General features: G+C 37.0%; 1 protein-coding gene across 1 annotated transcript in view; it reads right to left on the reverse strand.

Annotated features, from left to right (window-relative positions):
- Positions 1-8,376, reverse strand: part of LOC108974093 — a 10,079-nt gene extending 1,703 nt beyond the window's left edge. The window contains exons 1-5 of the mRNA XM_018941726.1: positions 8,212-8,376; positions 3,149-3,265; positions 2,487-3,080; positions 2,317-2,406; positions 929-1,413 (exon numbers count right to left, since the gene is read on the reverse strand). Of these exons, the coding sequence (XP_018797271.1) occupies positions 929-1,413; positions 2,317-2,406; positions 2,487-3,080; positions 3,149-3,265; positions 8,212-8,376 (1,451 nt within the window). The remainder of the gene's footprint in view (positions 1-928; positions 1,414-2,316; positions 2,407-2,486; positions 3,081-3,148; positions 3,266-8,211) is intronic.
- Positions 8,377-17,397: the final 9,021 nt, after the last annotated feature.

A 17,397-nucleotide genomic window follows, 5' to 3' on the forward strand; every position in this document is an offset into this window, starting at 1 on the left:
ACTTAAACGCAGTTAGTCTGCTCATCATAAGCAAGCAAGACTTGAAAAGGGGCTGTCTCTTATACACATCTAGATGTGTATAAGAGACAGCAGTTAGTCTGCTCATCATAAGCAAGCAAGACTTGAAAAGGGGATTAGTAAGGCTACAAAGCTTTTTTAGTATGTCAAAATCTCTATCAGTATCGAGGTTAAGTTTAACTCGTTTTTAATTATAATTGCTTGAAAAGTTTTAGAAAGCTTAAAATAAGCTCTGATAGGAAAAAACTCTACTATTATTAATTATGGAGCTTTTCAGCGATAAAAGCCTGCGACAACAGTTATCGCATTGATAAATACACTTTAAAAGTTCATTATATCACTAAATATTTAATTGAACGTATGAAAGCTTGCTATCTAACTCATCTATCTTTAATCGGGGAACTCTATATGATGAGTATTATCGCAACATGAAAATCGTTTTCGATAACTTTCATTCCACTTGTTATTCAACTACTCTCAATAATTTTGTCCCTGTTACTGGAATGATAAACCCCGTAAAAAAGGTTAAGCGAAATTATAAACACTGTCTTTATCATGCTGAAAAGCTTAGCTCAAGCTCAAGCAATACCTCCGATATTATTAAAAAGCTTAGCGTATATGCAAAGTGAATTTCTTTAAGCAACATGAAGTGTCGCTGCTACTATTTTCATGACTATTGATGATATTAATGTTATTGCTGTTGTTGTTGTGGCTGAGCGYATTGCTAAGATTACAAATTTTGTTGGCAATATTGCGTTTGATTTTGCATTTGCTAATGCTGCTGCTAGTCTTATTATTATTGTTGTTGCTGTTATTCATATTGTTGATATTGATATTATTGCTATTGTTGCAGTGTAGTTGTTGCAAATGTTGCAGATATTTGCTACGACTAATCATGTTGCATGCGTACCTATCTTTGGAGGCGGTGCGCTTGGTCACATCCGTGCTGGAAAGGCTAACGGGGCGTGCATTGGCGCGTCTACGTGCTAACAACGGCACCAATTCCACACCCTCACCACCCGTATTGGCACTGGTCGGCTCGGTATTGTTCGTGTTGCTCGTGCCCAGAGTTGGCGCTTCACAATGGCGTACAAAGCGTGGGCAGCGTTTTTGTTTTATAGCGGCAGTTGTTGTTGCAGTTTGTGGATTAATCGCCGTAACATGGCTTTGGCCTTTGTTAGGCGAGCTTTTATGTGGTTTTTTCAACGCTGGCATGGCAGCARCGCCACCACCACACCCCTTATTTGTAACMATGCCGGGGCAGGTGCAAATGCAGAGCTCACAGCAACGTTGCACCTTTTTGTTGGTGCGTACTTTACGGAATGTTGGTTTCTCAGCTGGCGTAACGGGATTATCCTGATCGAGATCTTTCAGCATTGCCTTGTTAGTCCAACCCTGCGTAAAGGGGATTTTGGTGAGATTAAGAGCTTTTTTATTATTTTAAGGACATGATTGAAAGACAAGCGGTACTCTAATCGTCGTTGATCTAATAAAAAAACTTACGGATGTAGCTACAATATTAATGAAAGAGGTCCCCTCGAACAAGAGTTACTATCTTCTCAAAGTCTGCGTCAATTCAAATTCACTATTTAACATTTTGAGAAACTAAGAGCTTTTTAAGAAAAAAGATCTGCATAAAAGCTTCGAAAGCTTATCTGAAAAATACTTTCCAAAGTTTAGAAAAACTAAGAGCTTTTAAAGAAAAAGTTGTATTGATGCAGCAAAGGGGAGTTTTCCTCTTTTTTCTTTTGTTAAATAGGTCCGAATGCATAAAGTTTATGAAAAATAAGATAACTTTAAAAAAAAAATGATGCATAAATCCTTTGAAAGCTTCTCAGAAAAATATTATTTAATGTTTCGAAAAAGAGCTTTTCAAGAAAAAATGTTTTGATAAAGCAAAGACGACTTTACATCTTACATAAACAGGTCCAAATATATTCTTCAAAGCTTAGAAAAATTAAAATCATTTTTAAGAAAATTTTCTCAGAAAAATGTTCTCTAGAGCTTTTTACGTTAAACGTTTTACATGAAAGCTGCGAAAGTTTCTAAAAAAGCACTTTGGCATTTTGAGAAACCAAATTCGAGTTTTCATCTATCTTCATCTTTCACTTTTAGATGGCACACAGACTCACTTAAAAGTTTATGAGCTTAGAGCTTTTTAGGAAAAAAGCCTTCATGAAATTTCGTTGGAGCGAAAAGGAGCTTTCATCTGTTTAAGTATTTTCGAGCTCTGAAGTAAGTAATTTCCTAACCTGCTAACTGGAATATTATGAATTTCGTTTTTATAAATAAGCTCACCAGCGATTTCATAAAAGTGCTACCCGCCGCTTTCGGACTCCGCCACGGYTTGCCGCCAGGTCCTRCCTTACCCCASGGATCCTTACTCAGCTGAAATGAGACAGAAGCACACACACACGAAAACCAACAAATAATATCATTGCATTGTAAGTTTAGTATCTGCAGCTCACCGGCTTTTCCAGCTTCGCGACGAGCTTCTTCTTGCGTGGCGAACCCTTTAACAAMGGCTGCGTCTGTACACCTTGCGCCAGCGGGCACTTATCGCTATCCGATACCACAATCTTTTCTAGCAATGGCTTACCCTTACYAGYCGCGGCGGCACCCGGTTTATAGCGTACCTCAATGTCGAGATGTCCTTTATTGCGAAACGACATAGATGGGTGATCTTTGAGCGTTATATGCAAGGTCTCACCGTTTTTTGTGGCGCCCAAACCAACACCAATGCCACCAACGCTGCTGCTGCCGGTCACATTGCTCTTGGTGGCACCACCAACAATTTTGGCGCCAACACCAACATCGCCAACGCTACGCTCGCAAACGGTCAACACGCCGCCGGCACCGGGATGACAAGCATCGCTGGTGGTTTGCACTGTGTGTGTATGGGTGGTGATGTGCGGTGCTGGTGGCGGTGCCGGCGGTAATGGTGGTATGTGATGATGTAGATGATGATGATAACAGGTGGCGGGGTCATGACATTTTTTTCGCTGCGAGAAGTARTCATTGTAGCGACAGGGTTGCCAACAGTTGAGGCGATGCATGGTGCTCTGAAAGAAAGTAGGAATATGCATGAATATATATATTTATATTTTATTAATTTTTAARAAATATTTACAATTGTGGGCGTGGAATGCAGGCCAACAGCTGTGATGTCCTTGCGTCTGATATCCAAATTCGGCGCACCGCCACCAGGACGACCCCAGGGATAATGCTTAACAAACAGTTCGTAGTACTGCAATGAAAGAAAAGTTCCGTTTTGTATAACTTTCTGTACGTGTATGTGTGCGTGTAACGATGCGAAATGGCTCAACTAGGTCAGTGATACACAATTTGTTGTTGTTTATTTTATTATTTATTTTATTTTATGCATTTACAGCGTGCGCAAAGTTCTTACCGCCACAACAGAATTATAGGCACACACACATWCAGACATACTGCACCACAACACTCACGCAAACACGCAAAAGTCTSCGAAACTCTTTTGTGGCACGGGAAAAGTCGGAAAGCTCGCTGCCAGACACTCTCACACTCCGCCGTCGCGCATTTAATGAGGAAATATGGGCACAAGCGCAAAGTTATTGTCTACTTTCAGGCACGGCAACTGTCTTTTACAACGCGCGCGCCAAATTTAACTACCATATACCGTTAGTATCACAAGCACGTGCTTACCCCAACCTCCGACAGCTCTACCCATTTTTCGCATACTTTCTTGCTGACTTTGTTGATTTTGTTTTGCCCAAAATGAAATGCCAAAATTAGCTTCGTTTGTAGGTTGTTGTTATAGTTGCAAATAAATAACAGCACTACAACAACAACAATGAAATTTTTTTTTCTTTTTTACCTATCTCTTTACAAAAAACTTCATGTATACTTGCCACTAGGCAGTTCGCAACTGATTTGTCTATAGCATGCCGCTCCGCAACTTCATTATCAACAACCCTTACAAACACCGTCACTACACTAACAAAAAACTAGGAAGTAGCGCGCAATTCGTAGTCACGCGATATTTGCCTGAGTTCGTTGCTCGCCTTTCTTGTGGTAGGCTCCACGCGCTTGGCTCTTGGCCTACGATTTCTGCCGACTTTCATATTTGGGTAATTTGTACGTTTCCGCGCCGCTACTTATGCTTAACTATTCCAATCAACATTGCCGAGACAAGTCAAGGGAAATCACATTGTCAGCCAACGACTTGGCAGCCACTGACTTCCTGGTTTTATTGCTTGCAAATTGCATGGCAATATTTCATTGCTGAATTCGCTGAAGCGCTTGGATTTCCAATTATTTACATGCTTTTATATTACTTGTATATTAATTTTTATTTTGGATTGGGGTTTCTAATCATATTGGGTCGTTAACCTCATTTACTGAGATAGATTGTTGCTTCATTGTAAGCAAAAGACATTAACTGTTATTAAATCCATATTTCAGTATTTATATAAATATATAAAAAGGTGCATGGCCACACTATATTGTGGCAAAACTTATGCCACCAAAACCGTCACTGCCACTCGTATCATCAATAGACAAACTTTTTTTTTTTTTTAATTTTGCTGACAACTAAAAGTGACTGAACACATAATGCGTGGATTCTGTGCCAATACTTTCAATAGCGGTTTACTAAATTCCCTGTTGATCAGACAAGCTCCGAAGASCATTAACTTAGTGATTGTCCAAAAGGGGCTGATACGGACGGAATGAAAATATTCAGTTATCCAACTATGTATAAAGTCAGATTAATCGAGGAGACTARTATTTCAAGGAAACTGTTGGACACAGCTTTTAAGAATATTTAGATATAAGAAGGGTATGTGCCCAACCCATCTATTGCTCATTGTTTTTTTCGATATTCGTGGTTTGGTACGTTTTCAATTTCTTCAAGAATGACAGGAGGTCAGTCAGGAGTAGCCATATTGAGGTCTGTGGATTCATTGATTTTACACGATAACAATGCACCATCGCACCGAGCCACGATTGTTACCGAATATAAAGCCAAAAATGGAATGAATAGTGTTTTAGCTCGTTGGCCGCTATCTGTATGCCGGTGCGAGCCCTTCTGATGGCCTCTATGTCTGTATAACGCTTTCCTTTCAGGGGCAAAAGCATTTCTACGAAAAGGAAGAAGTCGCACGATGGCATATCAGGTGAAAACGGGGAGTGGTTATTGGTTAAAATGTGATGTTTGGTCAAATAATCGGTCACAAGCGTCGTGGATTCTGAGCAATTTTTGGTCGTCAGTCAATTTGTGCGGAATAAACCATGTACACACCTTTCGTAAGCCCAAATGTTCGGTCAAACTGCAATAAATCGATGTTTTTGAGATGCTCAATTCCACTTCCATGAATTTCAATGATAATTTCGACTGATTTTTGATCAATTCACGCACAGTTTCGATGGAAGTTCCAGTGATCACGGATTTTGGTTGCCCCACATGTTGATCGTCATTTATGTCCTCACGATCAGTTTGAAAACGTTGATACCCCTCGTGCRCTCTGCTACCGGATAAGCAATTCTCACCATAAACTTGTTTCATCAATTGAAACGTTTCGGTAAAAGTTTTAACCATTTTAAAACAAAATCTAATTTTGACTCTTTGTTCGAAGCTCATTTTCGCACCGATAACACAAATGTACTAACACTTAAAACGCAATAACTTCACTTCCAATCAATTAAATATCATGAAACTGAACAACTGAACAATCAATAACGATAGCAGATTCTAACGCACTAGTCGACATATAGATGGCACTATCAGGGGACGCTAGATTCAAAACGTCCTGTTTGCTTTGGAAAGTACCTTCAGAGAAAACAGTTTTTCTATAGAAACTGTTTAAATTTTTTGGACTACATTCAATTYATGTAGAACAAAACACAAATATCTYTCTTTTACCTAAATATTCAGTTAAAATTCTACAAATAGCATTTTTTACTGGTATGAAACCCCTCAGTCAATATTCTCGAAGTAAAATTTGCGTCAATAGAAATAATTCTATCAGTGAGTCAAGATGTATTGGTCRGCCTGGCGTTGCTGCACAAGCATAATGACTTTAAAGTCACTACAGAAGAAGTTCTAGAAAGATTCTTAAAACATGGACCACATCGAATTTTTTTTTTTTTTGTGGAACGACCGTATTGTACATTCCAATAAAGTTCGCGAACGTCTACGATTTATATTGTTTTTTTTTTCAATTTAATAGCGTTTGATATTAGAAGGTCGATTTGAAATTTTTCCACCATGATACTAAACTGTATAAAGACTACTATATTTCATATAATAATATTCATTTTTCAAGTAAGTGTTTATTTACTCCTCAACRCACTTGTGCCAACGTTTTTTCTAACCCTCAAAACACTTGGTAAAGYYAATTTCAATTYTCGGAWTAGCCTTCAATCCGTGTAGCGATTCARCTTTAATGTCTTCAATTTACTCAAAACGGTTTCATGATATCCTGCAAATCGGAAAGCTTTGTTTCACAGACGTTATAACGACGCTGTTTTCGAAAAAAWTTTGTGATTTTTGAATCAATCGTGCTTTCACTTTTCTAGGCYCAAATGATCTTTCAAAATGTATTTGACTGATCCTTCCGATATTCCAACGATGCGAGTAAAATCTCTAACTGTTAGTGGTTCATCGTCAACGCATTCCTCACTMTCTTTKAATAATTTGTGTCAATCAAAAACTTTTACTCGCAATAAAYAATTATCACYGAAGGTCTTTTCTGAACGTTTCAGCGCCAGAAAATTTAATTGAATAATTTCACTCATCGTAAGAACTATCGAATAATCTTTATGTGCTCCTGAACTACAACCGTATACTAAACACTAAAGATTATTTTAAATTTCAATTTTTTCCCCATAGTAGTATTTAATGGACAAAAATCTTAGTTATATATATAGTTCATATGTAGTCAACCACTAACTTGCTCAAAACGCAGATAAACGTGGCATGAGTGGAATATTACAATTCATAAGGAATGACATGAGAAATATAGTAGGAGTGCTAGCTGGTCACGGTCTAATAGGCAAACAAGCCAGCAGGCTAGGTACACCATACAATTACTATTGTAAAGAAGTTAGACGTTGTCAGGAGGTAGAAGCAGAGGAGACATGTTATGTGTAAATGCAAAACTATGACTATACAATGCTTTGTATAGAAAAGGAATTTCAACTATAGATTCAAGGTTTCTTGACGATATTGCGCAGGTTTCACAAATAAAAACTTGTGTACTGATGAACTTCTTCAGAAGCAAGCGTAGTAGCGTGAGGGTACTTTAGCGCCGAAAGTTCAAAATTGCGCCTACTAAAGACCTAGGTGTTTCCTCAGACAACCAACAGACTGCCTACTTACCTACCTACCGAGGTGCAATTGAAAAAGAATTAATTAGTTTTTTAATGCAAAAACTTTTTAACAGATTTAATTGACTGTTTTATAATTTAAATATAAAGTTGAGTTATTTTTGGTATCATGAAAAATGTATCTAAAAATTGAAGGACCGTTAGTCACTCAAAAATCGAAAAATCCTAAAATTATATGGATTTCATTTTATGACCCGAAATCTTGACATTATTGAAAAATGTTAATGAGTAAGAATTCAGTCTTCTTATTAATGGCGATATYCACATTTCTTCCTAATGGAAAAAAATTAACAGAACAGCATTTTTAAGCATTTAATTTTAGGAACMTAGACAAATTACTAATATCGATCATACCACTCTGTTTGTGAAGATATAATGGACGTTTGAGTTAGACTCTGAAGTTAATCATGACGCAATATTTCATTAATTCAGTCAATTAACGCYTAGTATTCATATAGAAAAACTACTAATTGACTAAATTAAAGGGCTTTCTGAACCTATTTTCAAAATATTAAATTTGAAAATGCCATTAGTTGATGGAGCTAMTTTAAAAAATTTAATTAGAATTAAGAATTAATTTAAAAAATTAAATTAGTTAATATTAAAAAAAAAATATTTTTTATGTAAATATTAAATTTATTTAAAAAATTAATTAATTCAAAAAATTGTATTTGTTTTTAATATCTATATCCATTATTGAAAATCTAAAAAAGTGTCTAAAATTTCTATAATTTTTTCGTTTTCGTTTACATCTTCATTCTCAAAAATTTTACACCAATAAAATTACCACTACAAATTCCAAGACTTAGGTAATATATCACTCACCTCAGCTTTGTCCTTCTCTTTGCGCGCCACTTCCTCAGCCTTGCGACGCCGCCACATACGCATACTCTCCTCCGCGTTTTTACGCTCCACCAAGCGCTTCTTGTCGTCGCACCACAATAATGGATGCTCGTAATGATCGCGGCAGAATTCATCACTGGTAGTCATTTTGCCCACCTGCGCTCGCAACACTCCAAAACACACACACACACACAAATGCACACAGAGTCTAGAGACTACACGTCTCGGCACACTAGGACGCAGCTGCTGCTGCTGCAACACTTGAATCTACGACACTTCCACACTAAAGGATTATTGCACATTAAATGCAGCGGAAACCCTCAATTCAAACTGTGTATGACGATGCGAGATGCGAATTTCGTGGAGAACGAATGACTGGCTGAAGGGCTTAAGCCTGTCTCTTATACACATCTAGATGTGTATAAGAGACAGCTTCCACACTAAAGGATTATTGCACATTAAATGCAGCGGAAACCCTCAATTCAAACTGTGTATGACGATGCGAGATGCGAATTTCGTGGAGAACGAATGACTGGCTGAAGGGCTTAMGCTGCGCTTACGACGTTCGCAGGAAACAAATAAATCTGCCGGAAATGAATGCTTTGCTCAAGTGTTGCCAAACAACAACTGGCGCGTCGCAGGTAAAATCGCGCGCCACCAACCAGACAAACTAGGAAATTCCGTGGAAAAAGTCAGCAGTCAGAAGCCAAACATGAATGCGCTGCCTGGTGCCTGGCACGGCGCTTACCATGCCATTTATAATCGAGCGCTAACACACASATACATACACTTAGGTTAAAGAAGCGCATCGTGTGCGCGCTTGAAATCAATACCTACCCGTAGGCGCACCACCTATTYACGGTTATTTAGGTGCTAACGGAGTTTTCGACTGACGCGCGCGTTGTCTTGGAGCTGAAAACGRCTTTGCGTTCGTTTCGGCGCTTCACTGCTGCAGGTGCAGCTCCTGCGACAACAACTACACTCGTGGCCCTACRGCACTCGCCTATTTATAGTCGCGTTTTGGGCGCGCGCGCGCTCGCTTACACAGCAAATTGGCATATATTGACATTACACGCAGCGCCCCTATAAACATACTCGTCGGCGCWTGTTGTTATTGTTGCTGYAGTGTACTTTTGCCCAAGTTTCGACTTCCGTGCGCGTTTGGCGCGCGTCCTTGAGGGCACTTGCTTTTTGTWCCGCTGMGATACACATTTTTGTTTGCCACTTAGCTTGCACCATATCGCCACACATCGCACTCGTATGYTTGCCTCTTTGTTCGTGCGTTWGCGCTGCAAAATGGCTGYACTAAAAGCTCTGGGTTAACGGGCCAGATAAATATTTTCCCATTCGTYTTTGCACACGCTCGCGCACTTTGCTGTATTATTTTGTTTACAATTTCGAAAGTAAAATTTTAAACTGTTTAATTTGTGTATGTGTAGTTAAAAGTGGCAATTTCACCTTCCTCTGGGTATTCACATTTACTTTCAACTCATCCTTAATCTTATCGAAAACATACATAAACTAGAAGTATKATCAACGCGTATTGAGCCCCAATTAAAATTACATATTTCGACGTTATTAACCCGGTAGGAATGATTTTGGGAATCACTGATCTCTCTTAAATCAACTTCTCTTTTGAAGTAATAGAAATTAATTCGCCAAAAATGTTCACAACTCAAAATCTTGAGAAAATATTAACATTTTCCACTTACATTTCACTCCAACTCTCCAAATGTTGACCGCGCCTACATCTCAGATAGTCACWCCRTTGARTMMAATTTTATATGACTKGTTCGAGCATTTCAACTRGTAACTASCAAAYGACACGAGTTATGTTTGCTTCATGGCCTGAAGCAAAGCGGAATTGTATGCATCATAGACTTAATACATACCCACAGGAAAATGTCTAAYAGTGCGATATTACACMATCTTGGTTGTCAATSGAACGGTCCWAAAGTGAAATTATCTGCTCACCAAWGTSTTCTCTSAATAAATCCAGTGATTGWTGCGATGTCTGGGAAGTGGTGTCAATTTTKCKTATTTACRTACCCATTAAGCCACAAATGGGAYCCATCRCTGAACAAAATTTGGTTCGAAATCGGATATTCTTGGAAATTTTCAAGGGCCCATAGAGCGATGCGATGTCGATGGGAAAGTCGAGCAGCTTCAGTTTTTGCACAAACTATATTTTTATATTTTACCCTTTCAATTTAAGATCTCGACAGTCTGAGTTGCTGAGAACGGCGCCGAATCCACTCTCCACGGTCTTCATGTAAACTTTCAGCGACAGCTGCTATATAATTTTTCAGTGCATTCTCAACGAAGTACCTTAATTTTTTAAATATGAATCTAATTTTATTTTGCTCACGTCCATTTATCTTCAATAAGCAGCTCATTTTTCGAAACTTTTCTTCCCAGCTAGCATTGTTTTGCGATCTGAGAACAAGAAAAAGTCACTGGTCGCCAGATCTGCCACTTTTTGGCGATTTCGCCGGTCAAATTATCCAATAACAATATGTAATAGTCGCTGTTGTTATCCAAAAATACAGACGGCAAAACTCTGCCTTTCCACGCTTGGGAGCGGTTTCGGAGTGAAATAATGGAACCATGTTTCATCGATTGTCACATATATGTAGATGCTAAATTTAAATTTATTACGCTTTGAGATCACCAAACACTGCTCCGAATCATCAACACGTCGCTATTTTTGATCTAAAGTGAGATCTCGCGACACTGACTTTGTACATAGATTTCTCATACCAAAATATTCGTGAATAATAAGATGTACACATTAACTTGATATCTTTAGTGTGCCTGCTGTCTCGAACAACTTCACTTTATTGTCATCCAATGTTATTTTGTGGACTTTTTCGATGTTTTCATCGATAAGAACCTCTTTGGGCGCCCACTGTGTTCACCGTCTTCGATGCTCATTTCAGCATGTCTAAACTTAGCATAACAATCCTTATTGGTTGATTTTCTTGTGGCAGAGTTCGGAAATTCGTCATTCCTCCAAGGTTTTGCTTCAACTATAATCCAATTTTTTATTATCTATAATTTTATCGTTTTATCCATATTTTTTAAATAAAAACAAAGTTGCCTCACTCCAAATCATATAATTCACAAACTAATGATCCGACAGCTACAAAATTTTTACATGCGCCTTCTAAAATTGTGGACTAACCAATAGTTATATGGACTTAGTTCCAATAGTAACATCTAAACCTTCCCGAAATGTCATTGGCTTTCACGGCTATCGTGGAAAAGTGCGTGTAGTTTTTTGGAACACCTTTCTCTATTGAACAATATAGGCTTAACTATGGTTTCATAGAGCCAAGACCTTTGCCACATTTTAGCAATAAATATCTTGCAGTTAACTCATGGACGCACGTTTTTAGATGTCCAGTTGCTTATGATGCAAGAATACCACTGAGTTGGCTTATACGATGTAAGTAATCAACCGTAATCCGATTTCCTCAATCTTTTCAAGAAGATCATTGACAACCATGATCCAGAAAAGTCTCGAATCAACATGAACTCCCCCATGTGGCAGTCTTTCTCATATTTCTACGTTTTCTATTTAAATACTCAACTATCTCATTTTCTAATGAATTCCTGCAAATGCAATCGTTTTCTTGTACTACAATTTTTTATTAAATCATAAACTCCATTCAGATGTCTTTGTACCAAATATTTTTCCTCTTTGAAATGTTGCGTGGCTTTCAGTTCGGCCAGCGATTGCTCTACTTCCGATTGCTTTATTTATATATCCGTAACATTTTATTGCCCCGAGCACTTAATTGAATCACGCCATCGACACACACTCGAACAACTGGTCAGCTACTTAGTTAGCTGCAAGATAAACAGTACTTGTTGATATTTAGAGTGTACACAGCCATACACACGCACATACGTTAGCACATTTCAATAATTACCAACACACACGCACACATCTAGGAGTGCATATGTGAATGTATGCATGACGAGTTAAGCACTCTAAGCCCGCATTAAGCAGCGAGTGCGGACAGTAAGTAGGACTTCCGGCGCGTTTTGCTCATCCATCAATGCTCATGAGTCAATAACTGCAACATCCTGTACTAAGATATGAAGGAGGTGGGGCGGTTGAGAGATAATGAGATGAACGCTTGTGCGCTATAGCGTTGACCCACATTACCTACCGTCCACACAGGCTTTTAGCTACCTGATTTTGTTGTTACTGTTGCCTTTGGCGAGAAAGTAAAGAATGCTGGGGGGAATTTTCGAATAGTTTAAAGCCTTTTTACTTTTAAAAACCTGTGTATGCACTCTTACATATGGTAAATACGACAGAGGACCGTTTTATAAGCCGAATCGAAGCTTTGTTAGATTTAGCAGCAAAAATCTACATTATATTCATAATATAATAATTTAAAATAAACTATAGAGAATTTGGCCGATTTCTTAGATGTTCAGATTTCCTTATTCGTATTTTCAATTTTTCTTTAACTGCTGCACCTCTTCGCCATAACATTTCGAACAGGCTTTTGTATCTCCAACGAAGGTATATTCTCATTGGAAAATATTGAACCGTACGCTTAGAGAGCAGAAGAGAGACTACTATTTTATTTTTGGAGTAGAGATTTTCTTGTCTTAAGATTTCCGGCTATATGTGCTCTACTTTAACCAGAAAAAAAGGGGACCCCACAATCTGCGCCAACTACGGTGGGATAAGGCGTCAACAAACTGATTGGACTTTATCAGTTGTGTGACTTTAGAACTGGAAAATCAACAACTGACCAGATATTCACCATTCGTCAAATCTTAGAAAATACCCGTGAAAAGAGAATCGATTCCACTTCTTCATCGATTCAAAAGCTTCTTTTGACAGCACGAAAAGAAGCTGCCTTTATKCCGCGATGGCTGAATTTGATATGCCCGCAAAAAACATACGGCTGKGTAAACTGACGTTAAGCAATACCAAAAATTCCGCCGCGATCGGGAAAGACCCCTCCGAGCTGTTCGATMACAAACGTGGTTTCAGAAAGTAGAAAATAATTTGCACTACAGATCAGAATAAATAGATAATAAGTACAACCWTWTACAAGAATGTACAACWGCTGATGTACGCCGATGATAYTGATAACATTGGCCTCAACAYCYGSSAMGTTRGTTCTGCTTTCTCYATACTGGATAAGGAAGCAAAGTAAATGTGTCTGTCATTGAACGAGAGCAAGACGAAATAYCTTCTSTCATCAAGCAAACAGTCATAACTTCGAAGTCGCACTTCTACTTCRGACYGAGTAGGCAACTGAGAAGTAAAGTACTCTCTTGACGAACAAAGAMCAAATTYTGCAAGTCACTCATTATTCCCGTCCTGCTATATRGTGCAGAKATATGGACGATGATAACTTCTGTTGAGTCAGCGGTACGAGATTTCGAGGCAAAGATTTTGCGGAAGATTTATGGTCCTTTGTGCATTCAATGGAACGATGARCGCAACGAGATATAAGACGACATTCAGATAGCTCAGCGAATTAAGAGACAGCCGCTTCGCTATCTAAGCAATGACGTCCGAATGGATGAAAAAACTTTATATTTCCAGAATCTAGAAAGAAATTCGTTCCGTTTATTATGAACTAGAGTCAGCATGATCTGTTTTGTTGGATTGCGGTACTGCAAGGGATTTTTTTTTTCTATATCGTCAAAGATTCTTTCTCTTCAATCAACCTGAAGTTAAAATTACATATCCCAACACGCTTCACGGATTTATTGTAAAATAAAACTCATTGTAAAAACTGACTTTTCCAACCGCCCTCTTTCGCAACTACACAAACTTCGTGTTTGCACACACATGCACTATCACGAGTCACTCATTCCWACCTCGTCACCGCCAGTCTATTTGYTTTTAAGTCCATCTCATTCAGTTTATAGAGTGCTAGTGTTCCCTTTGAGCGTTTTACTGAAGCCGACAACAAAGTAGTTGCCATTGGAGAATTCGTAGCGCTCAACAGAAGCGGTAGGGCGTCAGCTACATTCTAGACTTTTACTTAAAACAACAGCTGCATTTGTTTGCWCTGCTTCAGCGATGGACTTGGCACTTCACCAGTAACACAAGAACATACATTTACATACACACATGCATGTTTCAAAGTAACGTTGTAGGGCTTTGAGAGCAAACAACGCATGTCATTCTTTGTTGGAATCGCGCTAAACAAAAACAATAACAACACTTAAGCCATTTGGCCTTTTATGGAAAGGATTAAATATATGGAATATTCAGTTGAGCGAATGCCAGCTGTTGCCAACTCATCGACACWTTTCACCATTTTAATACACTTACACATACAGGCATGCGATGTAAGCGCGCGCTTCGTTGAGAAAATGTATTTGACCCTTCACACCGCTGCTTTGTGCCTTAACTGGGCCACTGGCGTATATGTTTACATATCAGCTACTCGGTCAAACAGCCGCTGAATGTAAACAGTATGTTGCATACCTACATATATAAGCACGCAACTTATTTTTACCCTTTTCTGTAACATTTTTTGCTTAAAATTACGCATTGCCATAATCTTTAATGCTTAGAAAAATATACTTGAACTAAATGTGATTTTTCACGAGAAAAWATGACAGATGTGGAAATAGCGGCCAAAGGATTTTTATGACGTCCGACTAAATAGCATTTAGAGTCACTGGCCGGCACATGGCAACCCCCTTTTTCTATTACTTCTCGCCGCGGTTCACTTTTAAAGTGGAGGCCGATAAGAGCCAGTAATTTGRGATTACAGAATTGGATTAGATTTGGATAAAACCTTGCTTGGATTGCAGAACGCCGATTAACGATTTTATGGTATTTGGTAAGTCCGAAGGAGAAACCAAACACCAGAAATCAAGACAGCAATGACTGTAGACTTTTATCTGGCAACGGACCGGTTCCCACGACATTCGGGTCTACCTAACCGGAACAGACCGGGATTTTCATCCGCCCAAGGACTGCCAACATGGTAGGATTCTACCGCTACAACAACAAAAACATCCGGCAGCGGACTCTCAACTCGGCAGCATTTGGTCAAAATTATTTTGCAATTTTTTCTGCTGCTGTAATAATAACAAAAACAGCAAGAAAAGAGTACTTCACATTTTATATAAATCTTCAACTGGTATAACTTTTGGCTGTTAAAAAATTAAGCAGTTATAAATTCGAAGAAATAATTAACTCATATAAATAGCTATAATAGTTAACTGGTACAAATATTAAATAATAAACTGGTATAAAAAGGTACAACTTTYAAATTATATAATTGTAACTAATAATAAAGTGGTATAAATGTGTATAACGTTGAACTAGTACAAATTTCGAAACTAATGCACTGGTATAACTGTGTAACATCTTCAACTGGTACAAATTTAGCAGCCAATGAACTGGTATAAACACGAATTGCCTTCAACGGGTACAAACTTAGCTACTAATGAACTGAAATACAGTTATTGCCTTGAACTGGCGTAAGGTTTAACAATTAATAAAATTGGACAAATTTAACATATAATAAATGTGCATAACCTTCAACTCGGACAATTATAGCACTAATTAGGCGGTATAAACATTTATTGGCTTCAACAAGTGTAATAATAATTTGTTTTAAGAATTAAACTTGTCTAAAAACGCATAAAAATTAACTAGCATAAATTTTTACATTAAGGAATCTGGTATAAAGCACAAAAATTAACAAATTATAAACTGGTATAATTTTTCCGATTTTTAGTATATTATATATCAGTAGATAATTATAAACTGGTCTAAACTGCTATAATAATAAATTGTAAATTGGTATAAATGTTCTCAACATTTACTACACTAGTATACACGCATTTCTATCAGTAAAAACAATTGCTTTTTGGTTTTAAAAACAKTTTATTTCTTTAGTCAGCATAACAATTCGTACATTTCTCAGTGATTTATTTTGTAAAAAACAATTATTTGTATTATGCAATTTGTATACATACATACATACAAATATATACATATTTAGATAGCTTAATATTTTGTGTAAACATATTTCACGTGCTTGTAAAATTTTCAAAATATCAAAGAGGATATATTATTTAACAAAACAATATTTTAAATCATTTTCATACAATTTAATTGCAATGAAATAGAAAACAAATTATAATTTTTACTAAATTACAGTTATGTGCGCACAGAAAGATGTTGTTATTGTAGCGAGTGGATATATATATGCACGGTGTCTAATAGAAAAGATGGAGAGTTAGGCTGTATTTTTTYGAAATTTGATGTTTTATTAAATATTTATTGTTTGTTTTATTGAAAATGTAACTTAATTTTTCTTTATTTCATATTAAAAAAGTTTAATTTTAATTTTTTTAATTTTGTATCTTCGATTTCTTTTTTCATATGGGCTCTAAAGCTCTCACATCTGAAAGTTTTTCTACTAAAAAAAACTTTTTCTAGTTGTGAATAAGTTTATATGACTATATAATTTTTTCAAAAAAAAAAAAAATTCGTACGCACATCTCTTTTAACTATCGTTTTTTTTTCAAAAAAAAAAACAAAATCGTACGCACATCTCTTTAATCGATTTTTCTTTAATTTAATTAAAATTGAACTCAAAGTTTCTCTTTCTTTACCATACGCTTGGGATAGTTGCTCTCAGCAGTTAACAAAAAAAATTTTTTCGCTTTAAGCAATCATAAAATTTGTTGCACGCTATATACAYATATAGTTCTTTAGCATTATATATACATATAAAAATCTATCAAAATTCCTYCTCAAATATCTTTAGTAAATTGTTTTTAGTATTTCAAGAACACATTCGTTATATTTGCTTTCATAATTATACTTTCTAAGTTGATCCAGCGCCAACTCGCTCGTTTGTACAATGGTTATGTACATGCGTATGTACAGTTATTTCATGTCCCTCTACATATATAATTATTTATTTTCTTCTTTYCTTGTTGCTTTTCATRCAAACTAAATTGTGTTTGCACCAACCTTTCTCCCATTTTGTTTGTTTGCTTGTTTATTTGCTGGCTTTTTAAGTATGTCAGTTGCTGTTTTTGTTGTTTTGTTTTTTTCGCATATAATATATAAACATTACTATGTATGTATTTAGTTATATACACATTAAATATTTTCCGTTTGGTTTAACTTATTTCCTGCGCATATATTTT

Source organism: Bactrocera latifrons, unplaced genomic scaffold (assembly GCF_001853355.1).
Source record: "Bactrocera latifrons isolate USDA-ARS-PBARC rearing strain unplaced genomic scaffold, ASM185335v1 scaffold_53, whole genome shotgun sequence".
NCBI lineage: Eukaryota > Metazoa > Arthropoda > Insecta > Diptera > Tephritidae > Bactrocera > Bactrocera latifrons.